The 17533-nt window shown below is 41.9% G+C and overlaps 1 protein-coding gene across 1 annotated transcript in view; it reads right to left on the bottom strand.

Annotated features, from left to right (window-relative positions):
• The window catches only part of vac14 (vac14 homolog (S. cerevisiae)), a 38666-nt gene that overhangs the window by 3847 nt on the left and 17286 nt on the right, over nt 1-17533 (bottom strand). Inside the window, exons 13-18 of the mRNA XM_018739008.2 lie at nt 13989-14133; nt 12600-12744; nt 7243-7417; nt 6759-6877; nt 2936-3015; nt 883-1033 (exon numbers count right to left, since the gene is read on the bottom strand). Coding sequence (XP_018594524.1) covers nt 883-1033; nt 2936-3015; nt 6759-6877; nt 7243-7417; nt 12600-12744; nt 13989-14133 — 815 coding nt within the window. The remainder of the gene's footprint in view (nt 1-882; nt 1034-2935; nt 3016-6758; nt 6878-7242; nt 7418-12599; nt 12745-13988; nt 14134-17533) is intronic.

The raw sequence follows: 17533 nt of genomic DNA, 5'->3' as shown, positions 1-17533 counted from the left end.
GCTTCATTGGAAATGAGCATCAGTGGCAATAACAAAGCCATGTGGGACAAACTGACTACACCGATAAACAGCTAATTGTCTCAGCCCTATTAGGATTATCTCATAACAAGGAAAGAATGGGATCAGAGGTCAGTCCAGAGGGACCCAGTAAGGTCTTGCTGATTAGGAAAATCCCCAACATGCTGCTTTCCCACAGGATATATAGACAAGAGATCCAAGGAGAAACAAATTTAAAGGGCAAGCGGCAGATAAACAGTCAGTGATCTTGAAATGAAGTTCTGTTCACAATGTAAACTTGTACAACTGGCGTCACCACATGTCTATGCGCTCTGTGATCATGAACTCCAACAACTCAGAACGGTCAGTTGTAGCAGTCGCCGATTTCTTTTTTAAATTTGCAACAGCAGCAACACTGGGTCACGATAACAAAAGAACATGTGTGTACAGCAACATGAAAACATCTAGGTACAGGAGAAAAGCAACAATATTAGGGAAGTAGGATCAATTACCACTGTCTGTGAAGTCCACCATCCAAAGAGGAGTCCAGCACGATATAAATTTTTACACAGACTTCTATCAGAAGAAAATCCATCTCTTTGGTCATCCATTTTTTTTTTTTTTTTGTAGAGGAGCATTCAGGTATAGTCCAGAACAACAAAATATTACAACTGAATTAAAAAAAGCTAAAGAAAACAAAGATTAGACTTAATAAGTCCTAATAAGTTTCAAATGCATCATCGAGACAACTCATCTCTCTCAGAGCATTTGTGTTTATGGAAGATTTCTGTGCACACCTGGAAAGCAAGTTTGGTGAAATCATATGAGGTTGTGGATGGAGTACAGCAAGTACTAGTTTAGGCTAAGTCTGGGGCGAGTACTCACACTGTCCTCATGAGCTCGGGGTTGGGTACACAGCGCAGCCGGTGCGAAAGCAGAGTGAAGGCCTGGCTCTGGGGCAGGAGCATGAGCAGACCATACAGGGCTTTTATCAGGTATGGGTTGTTCTCCACATCCAGCAGCTGTAGGCGCAGGTCTGGTGGGGATCAGAAAGTTAACTGTTGGAAGTGATCTTTTTTAGACAATTCCAGGTTCTTTGGAGTCTCAATAATGAGGTACAAAAAAGCTGCAAAATGGTTTACTGCAGTTCTATAGTGTCTCCGGACGATACCACTTCGCTCTCTCCACTGCCTCTTATATACCCCTACCCTCCCTTATCTGCTTATGCTCATAAAACTGAGAATCCAAGAACCCCGAACAAAGAAACTTTGTACTCTAGGAATTTCCATGGCAGACAAAGAAAAGGTACAAAGTACGTTACAGTGGAGTAATTAGAAAAGCGACAAATGAATACCATGCAGTAAACAGAATGATAAAGAGCAAGAAAATAACTACAAGTAGATCATAATGATATAATAACAATAATGAAGTTGTGAAAATATTAAGTTCACTCCAACATTAAACAGTATAGGCTTTTCTAGAACCAAAACACATTTCAACCAATTTCACTGCATTCACAAAATAACCACAAAATCCATTCTGAAAAGTGTGTAGGTGTGAGAGTTCTAAAAAGCGGTTTGTAGGACTCCCTATATGGGTGGGGACTGGCCATTGCGAAAACACCTACTGAGCTATGAGAGGAAAGACATTCACAGTAAAACAGTGCAGCCAGAGAAGTGGCGTCTCCCCCAATCTTGAGCCTCATTCACGCTGTCAGACACTTGACCAGAGAGGATGGAGAGTGTAGCCCTGTCCTTATGTAACAGAGTTGGTGCCCATTTTAGTGAAATTCATAGCACATAAAAATTAAGAGTTTTAGGGTCGCAAACCTACAAGTGTTTTATTTTCCTGGGAAATGGGGAAATGACAGATGTGCCTTTGAAGACATTTGGTTTCTGTTACTTTAATAATCTGCATTGCCATTTTATCTTACAAAGAAGGGAAATTACTATGTTTCTTGTTCTGTTTAGGGTTATTTTAAAGTATCTTTTGATAGGTAAACCACATTTTCATTTGTGGCGTTTCCCACGAGACACAGCTTCCTTTCAGCATGCATTTATATGTTAAACAGCAATAGGAGCTGGTGTGAACCTGACACTGGTGTGTAAAGAACCATCTTTATTTGGTATGATCACGTAGCTCTGTTAAATTCCAGAAGAGTGTCCAGACATTCCAGAATTCCTCCGAATTGTCATGGACTGCCAATTGTTACACTTTTAAGCAGAGGAAAATTAAACACTTTGGTCACCCACATATTTACAGAGGGAACTTCAGGTGTAGAGCATGACAAGTCTCTGTCTCTTTACAGTCTTTTTTCAACATTAATCTATCCTTGCCTCTACCGCAAGACATTTTTTACTGCAGTGTAATAGTTTACCAGAAAGTTGAGAGGAACTGCCATCCAGCTACAGTACATTGAAACATGTGCCTTACTGTGTCAATGATGAGCACTCTGTCTCATTTCCTACAAATCTACAGCATTACCACGTTGTTTTATCCACATACTTCGCTTCCTGTGTATTCATTATTCCTTCTCGAGCATTCATAAGTCTACAAGCTGGAGAGGGTGGTGGACAGTAAGTAGATATGTCAAATAAAGACGATCATCCTCCCCTTAGAGCCCCCTATTTTCATTGCCCTGCTAAATGTAGGTCTGTGCTCGCCTACAGCCATCAGCAATCTGTTCTGCCCCAGTAACTGGAGCACCATGGGGCAGCACCAAGACCAAACACACAGACATACTCACACACAAATGGGGCACAAACATGGAATACCACCAATAAGCAATTACCTTTAAACGACACATGCATAAATGCTCTCATATCAATGAGCGGAGACAAGGCCTCAGCCATGAGACGGCTGCCCACCCCACACTGCTAGCATGGATTCAACCCGGCGATGTCTGCAGGGAGTACGGTGAACCGAGAGGGCGACTCACATGTGAAAATGGGGCTTTCGATGAGCTGCACCAGTTTGTCTACTTCGATCAGAAAGTCCACAGTTACCTCCAGGTCACCGCTGGTGGCTGAGGTCAAGGAAATGAAGCAATCACACAAGACACCAAAACTTCAGAGGACCAAAGAAGTGTCCCAGGAAATATTAGAAAAGACACAAAGCTGAGGCTGACAACATTTCAACTTGAACTGACCCCATCCTATACCATCTGTCTTGAGCACATCCATCAGAGACTTCCAGAACTGCATTTAAAAGTGAAAAACAACCCCAGTTCTGGAGCTCTGTTCTGTACTTGGTCTTTAGCAAACAGTGATGGTTCTCCTATGCTCCCAACTGCCAAGCAAAACTAAGTGCCAAAAGGAATATTATTTCAGACATTCAATTTCTGAAAAAAGGGCAAGTGTTTCAAAGAAAATAATAGTGAGGGTCAAAATATTCAGAAAAGGCTTTTGGAGAAGACCATACAAGATATAGTCCACTTCCTAATACTACAGAATATGCTGGGAATTTAGAATCAATGCAGAACAAAGTGCAGCTGATCAATGCCTTTAACGGATACAGCTCCTCGCAAATCTACCATCACATTATGCTTTACTTTTATTATTAATTTAGCTGACACTTTTCTTAAAAGCAATTTACAATGTTAAGTTACCCCTTTAAATGGCTGAGTAATTTTTCTTGTGTGTCAATTCAGGGTATCTCAGTAAGGTTTGGGTTTCAAACCTGAGTCCTTTCAGTGGAAGGTGGCAGCTCTAACCACTATGCCACCTGCTATCCTCTTTGTCAGTATGTGTAGTGTAGCATCATTTACACACAAAGTAGGACCAAAAATGTCACTGCTGAGAAGCATGCTCCAGACCACATCTCTCAAAGTGTAGTTAAGGGAACTGAGTAGGATTTTGGTGGTTGTTACAGGGATGAGAGTAAAAGCTATCCATTCTCACAGAACAGCAAGAAAAAGTTAGGGGGGAGAAAAAAAAAAAAAAAACGGACTTATAAATCTTTTAAAATCACCTGACCTTAATTATTTAAACTGCTTTTTCATGTGCCAATAAAGACTTCTTACTATTTTGACAAAGTAGCGTTACTTTCACCTCGCTTCTGGGTAAGCTGTGGATGTCCACACCAGCTGATCCAAAGGCAAAGATTTCTTCCGCATCCACGTATTACAGCAATGACGTGATGTGGGCCACTAGCATCATCTGCAAGAATTACCTCACTTACATAATCCAAAATATTGGTTCCATATGAGAATAATGTGTGTACTGAATAATATATGAACATCTGCATTAGCACATAGTCCCCAAAGCTCTTAAACTTCATACATACAGTATTCAGCATATATGGCAAAAAAATGTGTGATGTCTATATTTAATAAACATATATTACATTTGTGTTTATTTTACTGACACTTTTCTACAAAGCAACTTAAAATGTTAACTCACTTATACTAATTTACCCATTTATACAGCAGGGTAATTTTTACTAAATCAGCTTAAGTACCTTGATCAAGGGTACTACAGCAGGTGGGATTCTGCAAAAAAGGCAGCTGTAACCACCATGCCACCTGCTGCCAAAAGTACAGGTAAAATATTATGACACCATATACATCCTATAGCAAAACATTTACCATACTAGACCTTTAAACACACATACGTTCTCCCTTTAAATGCACACTGTTATGTTTTGTTTTTTAATTTTTCGTGTGACATTCTGACAGGAGGGTGGTTGCTCTGTGACATGAGCCATTTATGTGCTTAAAGTCAGACTATACAGCCACCTGCCCTCTGTGCAGCAGCTTCACACAAAAACCCAGTTGAAGGACCGTTGTCGGAGGCCTTGGCCTTCACAGAGAGAACTGAACAGCCATGAAGAGAATGCACCCACGTACGTTTAACAGTATTTAGTGGAGCACAGAACAGCCTCCACCATGTCATTGCTTATTATAGCTGTGCTAACAATTTTGAAAAGCATCAAAGAATTGCTTACTGTATTTCACCACTATGTATGTACTGTACATCACAAGGTTGAGGAAAAAATAGGAGGAAGGAGATCCTCCATGTGAAATGTGCTGAGAATGAAAGAAAAAAGGTTTGGCTGCTGTCCTGTCAAGAAAAGAAGGAAAGAACATCTCATTGTAGTGTCTTCAGCAAGTCCTTGATTCATTTTGATACAGCCTTTTAGAATCAAAAGGAAGTCGGGGAACCTGATTAAAATGTTCAGATTCACCATGAATTACATGAAGAAAGAGAGGGCCGAGTACAGACAGGCTCCTCTGTACCTGAAGAGCTGCTCTTGAAACCAAAATAACTCAAAAAAGGAAGAGAAATGGGAAACATGGCAGCTCTTGTTGGAAATGACACTTGGTACAGTGGAGGAATGACAATGAGCCTCAAGGGCCCCGTACTTTAAAGTGCTCAGGCAAGGCAAGCTGCGATTGATCCAATTGCATGGCCCTCCATTTTGGCCCATCCTCTTCAGTCGCGGAGACCAAAAGAGCTGAACGCATCTACATCTCAGCATAAAAACATGAGGAGCAGCATGTGACCCCTACCACCCCATGAAAAAGGACAGATCAGCAGCATTGGACATTCTGCACAAACTACATGCAATGGTACGAGTTCAGTGTGTGACAGGTCCTGGAGTATTAAACATTAATTTGGATTAAATACATATAGCGAACCTTTCATAATCATGGATTTTTAAGGCTCTTTGTTACTTGAAAATAACCGAAAAAAGATTTAATTTTTCCTATTCAACTGTTGGGGGGGGCAGTGGCACAGCGGGCTTGGCCGGGTCCTGCTCTCTGGTGAGACTGGGCTTCAGTCCCTGCTTGGGGTTCCGTACGAAGGACTGGCATCCCGTCCTGGGCGTGTCCCCTCCCCCTCCAGCCTTGCACCCTGTGTTGCCTGGTTAGGCTCCGGCTCGCCTCGACCCTGCTCGGGACAAGCGACTTCAGCCAATATATGTGTGTATTCAACAGTGTGCAAAAGCTTTTTTATTTTACTTAAGCTTTATACAATAAAGGATATATTTTGTTACAGTTGACAGCTGGAATGCAGATAAGAAATTTTCTTTTTCTTCCACTGTAGTTTTTTCTCGTACTCTAATTATAAATAAATACAGAGAATACATTAAAGATTTGTTTCATCTGCTTTTCTAAGGTTTACTGGGTCTGTAGAGCAACAACAAGCTATTCACGGAAATTTAATTTTCATGGAATCCCTGTGAATATGATGCATCTTGTGCATTAAATACCATCTTTTTGACCCAAAGTTTATTGCCTTTTGTTGTAATCTAAAATGAGAAAAAATAAATAATAAATGGAAATGAATTTATTAATGTGTTTAAGTAGCTAAAGGAATGTGTGGGTGTTCAGCAAAGCTGCGGCTGTCCCTTTCTATGAACTCCAGAGGTCACAGAGTAAACGGGTTCCCAAAACAAATGGGGCTGTTTACGGGAACCGTATCAGAGACAGGAAGGTCCTCTGGTGAGCCTATGAACATGAGAATGCCTTCACACTGAGCACAAGGCCACGGGTTGTTCCCTGCAAGCCACATGTTGGGATTAAGAGTGCCAATGTACATAAACACATGCACATGCACAAGTATACGGTCATCTTTCCACAGAACAAAATGAGGAAAAATAGCGAGATCATCCGCACCAAAGCTTTGACATTTGTAGGTCACGGAGAACCAATTTTACAGCTTCCGCTAACTTTGTGCAAAAGCTGAAGATGAAGATGTGTGATCGGTCAATCTGCATGTCCACAGAACTGTGCACAGCAGGGGCTTTGAAAAGGATACAACTTCTGGATGAGATCGTAAGCATGGTGGTAGTTCTGGGTCAGGAAGCAGAGCGAGACGGTTGCCACAGGGTTGTGGCACCAGGAGCGATACAGACAGCAGAACAGATCGCAGCTCTCCTGGAGGAGTTCAGACAGATCGAAAGAGTAAGTGAAAGATAAAAAGAGAAAAAAAGAATGGGTGACAATCACAAACGCCAATATTCTTGCAACGTTCTCTTGGCCACGTCACTCACATATATGTTGAATCCCTGTTTCCCCATTATCAGTTTCAGTTTTCACATCCTTTGGTTTCAATGTAAAGCATCACATAGTCCTATCCAAGGAATTTTTCACCCCTCGCTTTCATAAAGTACACGTGCTCTATATTACCCCTTGAAGGGCTTCATGGACCCCATGATCAGAACCATGTCCCTTATGAATAGGTCTCCACATGAAACCATGCACATCCAGGGTCCCCAGGCTGTGGAGATGCAGCCCTCTACCTGTGTGCGCAGATCCTTCAGCTGGTTTCGCAGCTGAAACAGCTCAGCAGAGGTCAGCAGAATGGTGTTGAGTGTCTGCACCATGGTGGAGGCAAACTTCAGGTCCTCCTCTTTCAGTAGGATCTCTGCCATGGAGTGAAAGATGTTCTCAGCATGGAGGAGAAGGCATAGCTGCCTGAAGAAAGGGAAAGAGAGTAAATGGAGTCACGCGAAGTTGTCAGCCCAAGCTCCACCTCAACCAAGAGCACCTACAACATATTTATTAGACATTAGAGAAAACAAGAAAGGGGACAGTAATCAAAAGGTCCATTGAAACTGGATCAGCTAGCATGTTACAATGCAGACAACAGTGCAGCTGCTGGGCAACAAAGTAGAGCATCAGAATCCATGGCACATTTGTTCTTTTCTTGGCAGCAGGAGGAACTTGAAAGTCCCTTCAACCTCAAACAATCCATAAATCTGGATAGACAGCATGTCTGTTTCAGGGCGTGATGATGTTCACATCCATCTAAAAAACTGTCAGTTATGCCTTTGGCTAAGATCTACACAAACCTGCCTCAGACAACCCATGGTCCTCCATGTTGTCAGTGGGAATGGAGGACAAGTATACATATGCAGGTAAGAGCTACAATAACGAAACATTTACTTATAACATTTAAGATAAATTTAAAGGCCAAGTACATTTGCACATAGATGGAATACTGACATGCTGGATGCTCTTTCAGTCACATTCAACATACAGGATTACATCAAAAGTGGTAGTGTACCACATTTTAAATTTTGAAAAAGGAGCCATGAATGAATATTATACAATCAGTGCAAACGGTACAGTATGATTACTTGCAAGGATGTTTATAAGCTTATGCAAGTCATAAGAGCACAGAAATGGGAACAGCAATAACATTAAACATAAATTAGTTTGTAGCTGGATGCTGAAAGTGGTACCTTAATGTCAATTCAAGTGTGTTGGTGAAGTTTTATGGGCACTTCACATATGAAATACTGTATATTTAAATCACACTTTAAGAGCAGTGACACACCTGGTACTCTCAGACAGAAGAGGCCCACCTGGCAGGTCCTCCAGTGACGACACTATTTCCCAGCATGCAGACGTAACAGTGGAGGGTGACCAGTATTCAAGCAGGCCTATTGTGTCCCTGTGCATCTCTGCATAACTGAATTGAGTGTTGTAAAGAGTCACTGCACAGGTAACATCATATGCAGCCAGTGACACACTTTAACAGCTGTACCATTTTTGGACCATGTTTGGCAACAGTTACTTTAGCAACCCTATTTAGAAGCACATATTTGTTAATGCTCACATCTACAACCAAATCTGAGTGACTTATGTATAAATACTTCCCTCTGTACAGGTGGTGCAGCTTGTACATGTGCATTGCTTTTAGGTGTATGATGAATAATTATCAATATTCATTATTTGCAGACAAAGACCTAAAACATGCATTATAACGTTATTTAGTGTGCATTCTGCAACCTATGATATCAAGGAAAAAGGTAAGAAATCATTCTGTATTATTTTAAAATACTTCAGGCTTTTTAAAAATTCACCTTGCAATATTGATGCTTATTTTTAACATGTAATGTGTTACTAGGACTAATTTTATTGTAATAACTACATATTTCCATTTGCCAACTGTTTAGCTAAAATGGCACTGGTTAGGATGCCAATTCCACAGAGAGCGGCTAACCCTTATGTTAACTGTCCCTAAGCCAAGAGCCCTTTTACCTGTGTAGGACTCCAGCCACCTTTCCTCCCTCTTGGCGGTAGACAACGTCGAGGTCAAAGGAAGCTCTACATGGACAACTTGATGCGGCATTCCAAAAATTCTGCCTTAAACAATATCCGAGCAAAATGTCTCATCAGTGTCAATGGAACGACTGCAAGCACTTGTGCTGGGGCTCGGGACCCACTTCGCTGCCCAGCGCCCACCAGGGGCTCATCTGCCACATAGCCTTCCTCTGACAGGAGCTGGTGGTGCGATGTGGCACCTGGCACCTGGAGCGTTGCCAAGGAACTGCCCACTCTCACATCACAGAAAAACACTCCTCAGAGGTCAAAGGCCTTCCTTTTCCTTGGAATTGGTGGGACACGAACATCTATCATGCTAAATGACAAAGCCAGGTATTTTGACCCAAGAAATGTGCACACTTTGCAATAAAACAATTTAAGAAAAAAAAAAAAAAAACTATTTAGGCTTAATAATGCATTTAATTTAGCATCTTTTTACTATTCCAATCACTCCAAAGTCTTTTGTTTTTGCTTTTCAACGGCAGAAATGCAATATTACTGATTTTCTTTTTTTTTTTTTATTTAAATATGATTTAGGAATTATTGTGATTTAACGAGCTGAATGGCACACGAGGGATTAAAAAAAAAAGGATTAAGAGGGTGTACACTGCATTCAGCAGTCTTTTTGTATGGTCTAAAGACTTTGTACAAGTAAAAAATATTTCTCACGTTTTGCACACCAAAGAAAGTTTGACATACTCCAGGTTTACTGATAGCTGATCCACTAGATGTTCTTCCAAACAGTGGAAGAAAAGCGAACCCTGTGCCTACTAATCTGTGCAAGAAGAAAAGATGATAAGCACTGGAGAAATCTCTTGCTCGATAGCTGGTGTGACCCATCACAACAAAGCTCACAATGTTAAAGGGGCAAGGTGCCAGCAGGTGGCATAGTGATTACAGCTGTTGTCTGCAACTGAAGGAAGCAGATTTGAATCCTACCTCCCTCTGTAGTACCCAGATCAAGGTACTTATTTTGAACTGATTCGGTAAAAATCATCCAGCTGCGTAAAATGCTAAAAACAAGATTTTAAATAACTTGTAACACTATAAACTGTTTTGAAGAAAAGTGTCAGCTGAATGAATTGATGTAAATATAAAGCTGCAGCTCTATGCCATTTCACAGCCCGTAGAGGCACAAAGCCCCAAGAGAGTGGAATAAGAATCTATCTCTGGCACTAACACTTCTAATTTAATTGTTTATTATCTGTTTAATCTTTTTTGTCCAAAACCTCAAGAGTGGCAGGTTCTCTTCTCTGAGAACAAGCAGAGGAGGAGGAGGAAGCACAGCCACTGTTTCCTGCTGTTTCGGCCCGCAGAGATGGAAAGTGGCTGTGTTTATGTTCGACTGCTCACACTGGGCCAAGAATGTCTCATCAGGCCAGACGGAGACGCAGCACACAAGCCACCCTTGAAGCAGCTTTCCTAATATGGCATGGAGAGGGTAAAAATATTAACAGCAGTGATCCGAAAGGCAAAAAGTAGGAAGGGTGTATCACTGTGAAGTGAAATTACTTCATCCATTTACATTTATTCATTTAGCTCATGCTTTCGTCCAAATGGACTTACAGTGTTAAGTTGCTTACAGTAATTTACCATTTATACAGCAGGGTAATTTTTACTGTTATCAATTCAGTTGTAAGTACCTTGATCAATAGTACAACAGCAGGGGATTTGACTTAGGTCCTACAAGTGGAAGGAGGAAGCTGCTGACCTATACATACACACACACACACACACACACACACACACACACACACACACTACAAAGACATACAGTATATCCTTATTCATCACATCCAGCCATCAGTTCTACATCCATATGTATAGCAAGCAAAATGATCTAAGCTACAAATAGGCAGGAGTTTCTGCAAAATCTAAACTACATATGTAATGTTATCACACCATTTGCTTGGAATGTGCAGTGTGTCGTGAAGCCAGGCTGTGTGTCACGTGACCTGAAGATGGTGGTGTTTTCTAGGTATGTTAAACAGCTGATAGAAGCAGCATACAGAGGACGATGATGGAAGACGTACATATTCCTTCCCATTTCACTACACTTTATGAGGGCGGGCTGTTTTTTTTTTTTCTCCTCCACATATTGTATCACCAATATAAATGTTATTTGACCTACTAATGTGAAATAAAACGGCTTGATAGTAAAATAAGGGACATATTGATGATCTATAAATAATCTGTCTGGATTTTTAACAGCTTATGGCAAAAATAAAGTTGCAAATAATCACTGAACATATATTAATTCACTTCCAGGCAACAACACAATAGACCACAGCCAGGTCCATCAAAACATTACAGAAGTAGAGGTCACCTCAACAGCTTCAGTTTTCATGCAGTTGCCATGGCAATTTTCAGGTAAACTTAGAAGGCCTTGCAATTTCACTGCAAAATGATTTTGCATTAGTCAAGTTCCAGGTACTTGCTTGTAAATCCATCAGTCATAAAAGCACCGGGAACCACACTATTATCCATAATTCCATACTTGCTTTTATGTTTAAAGAGGTCTTAAAAAGTCTCCATTTCAGCTTCCACTAAAAGGAAGCCAGACATCACAATGAATGTATGCTTCCAAACCTTAAATATCATTTTCTAAAAACAGCCAATTTCACAATTCCAAAAACAGCACCGCTCAGACCATAAAAGGTGCTGCAATGAAATCATGGACACATACTATGTTGATGAGTTTGCCGGAGCCAAGTGACTATGGACAGTGAGAAAGAGACTTAAATTTAGCAAAAATAAGTGGAAGGAGTTGAGTTTTTCCATCGCTGTACACAATGCTCCTTAGTGAGCGAGTACACGCATCCCCCATTATTGATTCTTCCGATATGGAGTTTTTTCCATTTATCTGCGTTTTGGTTATCACCGCTTATTGTTAATGGGTCCAAATTTTCTTTTATCCAGTCTCCAACAATTAGTCCAATGCAATAAACTGAAACAACATTTCAAAATTGCCCTAAACAGCTGTGTGAGAGAGACTGAGCCGCAGTGCACTGTGGGAATCACGTACCCATGCTTTCGGTTGCATGCTATCGCATTCACTTGCAAAATGACGTTTGTGTATATGTAGTCCATGCACGCTATCAAATTATTTTGTGAAATCATTATTTTACTTATAGTATATACTGTACATATACACACACACGTATACATTTATATTTTAGTTAAATTTATTAATTACTTTTGCTTTATAATATCAGGCATTAATCTGGGTAATTCTGGAGTGAACTTGGGATGGACATGGAACAGAAATAATGGAAATAATGCAATAAGAAATTATGTTATTCAGTTTTTCGATACTCTTTCCATTTTCAAGAACGAATCAGGACCAGATAACAGGAGATGAGTGTAAATTTTTTTAAGGGCTTCACTTGTTAGTTGATTTCAAATGAAGTAGTGCCACTTGAAAATTAAAATAATTTTTTCCACCTGAGAACAAGAAGTACCCTGCCCTACCTTAGGAGAAGAATATTTATACCAATAAAATAATGAAAGCGGTGGCTCCTCCTGACAATGTGTCACATGTCCCCACCTGATGATGAAGGCACCCCTCATGTCCAGCAGCTTCCTCTCCAGGCTGAAGCGTCGCAACAGGTTGATCATGAACTTGTGGAAGTAAGAGTTCATGCTGGGAGTGGAGGGTGTAGATGGGGTGGAATCCGCTGCAGATTTTGAAGCTGAAGCACAGGATGATGTCATGCATTAGACCACAGTTTTTCAGCATCAGTATAAAGTACGCACACACACACACAATCCTACTTTTAGGGACTACTTGATCCTGCTGTTCCCAACATCCTGTTGCACTTTGTTCCCTGACAAATTAAGAGTCATATTATTTATTTGACCAAGTTTGCTTATTTGAACTGCAGCAGTCACACTGAGCGAGAGTGTCTGCTGAGTAAATAAATGATGATAAATTTAAAAAGCCAAAGTGCTCTGACATCTCCGTCATAGCAACTTTCCAGTGAGTATCTTGTGTCCGGGAAAGACCTGCACAGTGTGTGACCCAGTAGGTCCATAACTCTCGCTTATCCAGTGAACACTGTCCTCCCAGTGACGAGAGCCATCTGGGAGAGTGTGACCATTCAGAGTCCAGCAAACCTCTGGTTTTATAACAGGGCTAAAAAAGGGAAAATCTGACTGCCAATTCTTGTGAAACCAGAAAACATCTTTATGGATGTGAGACAGGGATTTCCACACACACACACACACACACACACACACACATATGAAACAGCTGGTTCATGTAGCTCTCAAGTTCCACACAACTTGTGGCCACCATGTTTATCTTCCTGGGAATATAAATCCAACTTGGACCAACGTATGCAGAGAAAAATGACAGACAAACAGTGGAGTGAGTCCACAGCCTCTCCTGTGCCATCCAGCCAGGGTGTAAAAGAGGCTAGGGGCGTAGCACCCCCCCACCCACCCTGTTCTTCTCAAACACTTTATCTGCTGCTCTCAGCAAGCAACCCAATCCCTTTCAGCAGGGTACAGGCCCTTATTTCCATGACGATGAGCCACTGTCAAAGCCACGTAAAGCACCGTTTAGCATTCAAGCCAACGCGCATGCGTGCATGCACACGCGCACATACACAAGCACACACAGTGCTGCAGGGCCAGGCAGAAGAGGAAGAGTGTTGTCATGACAACAGCAAAGGAATGGGGAGACTATAATCTGCATGTATTTCTGTATCTTAAGTGACCCTGTTCTTGCTGGGTGAGAGGTTGGGGGACATCAGCTGTGTGTGCGTGTGTGTGCGTGCGCGTGCGTGCGTGCGTAAGAGCCATTCAAAGGTTGTTCATTGCCAACTTCAAGTATACACACCTAATAAAGACACTGACACCTTGCTGTCAGTTAACATGCGGTACAGGGGGCTAGATCTGCCACAGCCAGGGTGTACGATGCCGTCCTACTCACACACGCATGGTTGTCCTGCTTTTGTAGACGCCGACACCGGGAGCTCCAACCTGCAACTCGTGTTATCACACGATCCTGTGGTGTCACTCTGTCCGGCTGGGGATGAGGCAATCTCCGCCAGAACTTCCAGGTCCTTCAGGATGACCTGACAGGAAGGGAGGGAGGTGAAGCCTGCAGGACACTTGCACCAAAAGGGACTCTGGGGTGGGAGGTGGGGGAATGAGGTCCTTTAAATGTTTTTGAACAGCAGCCTGTAACGTCCGGCAAAGGCACCTAAATTCTCGAAAACAGTCTGGTTGTATAAACAGGGAAATAAATCAGTCGTAAAACCATCACGCCCCCAAGAACCCTGAGAAAAGCGTCTGTGCTGAAGTGGGGATTAGCAGCCAGGAGCCTTACGGCTGTCCCCTCCTGGAACCCGGGGCTCTTCTGAGGAGCAGGGCAACCGTCTTCTCTACGGACAGCTCTTGTTCCCACGCTCATCCACTCTGTTCTCTCTGGCCGTGATGGATGCGGGGTGCCCCTTGACCCCTGTCCCTTTTCACAGCAACCCATCCCCCCATACACCTACTTCCACTCAACAGCAGTTTGAAATCGATAAGAGACACCGGGAGAGCACTTCTACGCTCCGTCTATGAGGGACGTGAGAAGTTTCGAGACTGTACCTCTTGTTGTGCATATAAAAGTTTCTCGGATCTGGGGACCTTTTCCTTTTCAAAGTACCTTCCTTCACACTCTACACATTTCTTGTGGAGCTTGAAAAACTCCTCAATGACGGAGGAGCAAATTTTTTGATTTTTGTCTCCAAGGTGCAGGCCATAGCTTTTTCCATCAAGGGAAAATGTTCTTCTCTGCAAAAAAAAAAAAAACCTTGTCTTTCTTCCATATACTTGATTCAATACTAAAAAAAAATGTCCTGAGTACTTTTCTGGAGTTTTACACAACAGTTGCAAAGCAGGGGTTGAAAAGAGTTGGGTGTAGAAGTGAGAGAATAAGCAGAAAGAGGTCCTACTGCTGTGTACAGGGACAGGGCCGTGACTCCACCACCACACGGCACGTGCGCAATACGGTCACTTCTAAACTTTTCAATCAACCCTCACAACTTAACATCAAACACAAAACACCCTGCTCTCACCAGCTCCACACTTTAGCACACACTGAAAACACTGACCCACTGTTACCATGACCACCCTATGGGCGAATGCTATCCATAGGCCATTTCAGCAGAAAGTGTCAAAGCGGAGGATCTGAGCCCTCCATTTATCCCTGTTCTCTGTCTCTCTGTGTGTGTATGTGTGTGTAAGTAACATGGCCCCCAGTCTGAGCTCCAAGCACCAGCCCCCCTTCGTTGCACAGCAGCAAGGCAGGACAGGGAGGTTCAGTGCTCCCCCCCAGAGAACCAAAGGGCACAGCAGGCCAGAACAATGAGCACTAGAAGAGGTCTCAGTGCCTTCCGTTCCAAAGGTAATTTTAAGTTTTACATTTCACATCCATGTTTTCATAAAATGGATTAATGCTATTAATCAACTGATTAATCAGCTGTAACCACATATTAATTCTCCTTCACATGTATTATAACACAAAGCACTTTGACTGTAGCAGTTCATGTCATCTACTGTGTTCCAAACTAAATTTAAATATAATATTTCACTTCTACTACAATTATTGTACTGTAAATTGTGACAATTAATTTAGCAATAGGGAATTATTTCCAGATAAGAATGTATAGAATATTGCCTTACACAAAGTCATCTTAAAACAGCATATACATACACAGAATATGCAAACATTACAATAATACAAATGTTTCAAGAATACCCAATTATGACTATTCACTTACCTGATGTTTCTCTCCAAAGTAACATACTGCTAGAGTAAACAAAAGTGCTTTTTCACCAACAGGTTAACAGTTATAGCTGCAGACACACAACTCTAGAACCACAGTCAGTTTATCCAATATCATTGTTTTTGCCAGCGCTCACAACATGAGCACAGGTGGTCACCAAATTACGATGGGGTTATGTTCCGCAAAACCCATCGGAAGTCGAAAATATTGTAAGTCGAAAATGCATTTCATACACCTAATACACATCTTTGTGTGACAGACTGGGAGATGCGGATCACTGTCATTGCCCAGCATTGTGAGAAAGGATCGCACCACATGTTGCTTCCCCGGGGGAAGCAGGGAAGAGGGGGGGAAAATCAAAATTCAAAATCTGAAGAACAGTTTCTGTGGAATGTCTATCACCAGCTCACCATCATAAAGTCGAAAAAAAAATCATAAGTCGAACCATCGTAAATCGGGGACCACCTGTAGCTACATATAGAATTAATGAGAGACGATGGCAATTATAATCATCTAGAGCAAGTTTATGGAGCAGTCAAGTCACTGCAGAGTGTGTTTGGAAGAGACTCTTGAGACCCTTTTTTATGTTGACTGGGATTCAGCAGTTCAGAGGGACAGAGGAAGATCATTCCACCAAATAGAAACTAAAACAGAGAACCTTCGCACTTTCAATTTTGGACCCCTTCTATATAGTGCCACCAGGCACCTGAAGACATATTAATTTGCATCGGCCTAAAAATGTAATTTTAAATCCAGTCTTGTACACATGGCATTATTTGTAAACAACTAAGACTTCAGTTCAGTGAGAAAAATACCCACAATTCCCCAAGAGGCAAATAGAATTTGGATCTGAAACTATGCTGTTTTTGACCATATCTGCTAGCACTGCAGTAATTACACGTGACAGATGAGGTCTTGTCCTAAAACTTCTTACTCCGGTCAGAGGGGAGAGAAAGAGCGGCCCAATAAGCAGAACAAGTTTGACCCAATACGCCACCACCGGGTTGCTGCAGGAGGCGCTGCAAGGATATGAGGCTGCATACCTATTATTGTTTTTTATTATCATCATCATCATCAATAATAATAATAACACCACCACCACCAAGAAGTAAACATTAACTTGAGAAAACAGAAAGCTGAAAGGAGACACAGCAATACCATAGTCGATATGACCAGCAAAAACACATAAGAACCAAGAACGGCGGAATTTACGGTCAGTCACAGTAGCCCTCACTCAACCACAAAAGCAAGATGAACACAGCGGTATTAGAACAGCTCACTGCCATGCTCCAGGACGGACCCACACAGATACAGACAGTCAAGAAGAATGTAAGAGCATCATGAACCTGGAGTGGGAAGAGTGAGAGGAAGAAGGAAGACCAGGACTGAATATGGAGGAGAAAAAGCAAAGAAGCAGAACAGTACCATGATGGAGAAAAAGAACAAAGTAAAAATGAGCAAAGATGGAAGCGGGAGAGATGCAGGACCTGGGATCTCCCACACTTTGCCAGAATGTGAGAATGGAGATCCAGCACTCTTCTTCCAAATCCCCAAACAACAGGGTGATGGGATCCATTAAATCCTCTTTTCAGGAGGAAATAAAACTCAGAGCACAATATCCTTCATTCACATCAGCCAACAAAGCGATCTCTAGATGCTTCTCAGCTTCTTCTGCCTCCCTCAGCCTGAATCCCAGAGC

The sequence above is a fragment of the Scleropages formosus genome, chromosome 7, assembly GCF_900964775.1.
Source record: "Scleropages formosus chromosome 7, fSclFor1.1, whole genome shotgun sequence".
In the NCBI taxonomy this organism is placed as follows: Eukaryota; Metazoa; Chordata; class Actinopteri; order Osteoglossiformes; family Osteoglossidae; genus Scleropages; species Scleropages formosus.
This window is presented reverse-complemented; position numbering and strand designations above follow the sequence as displayed.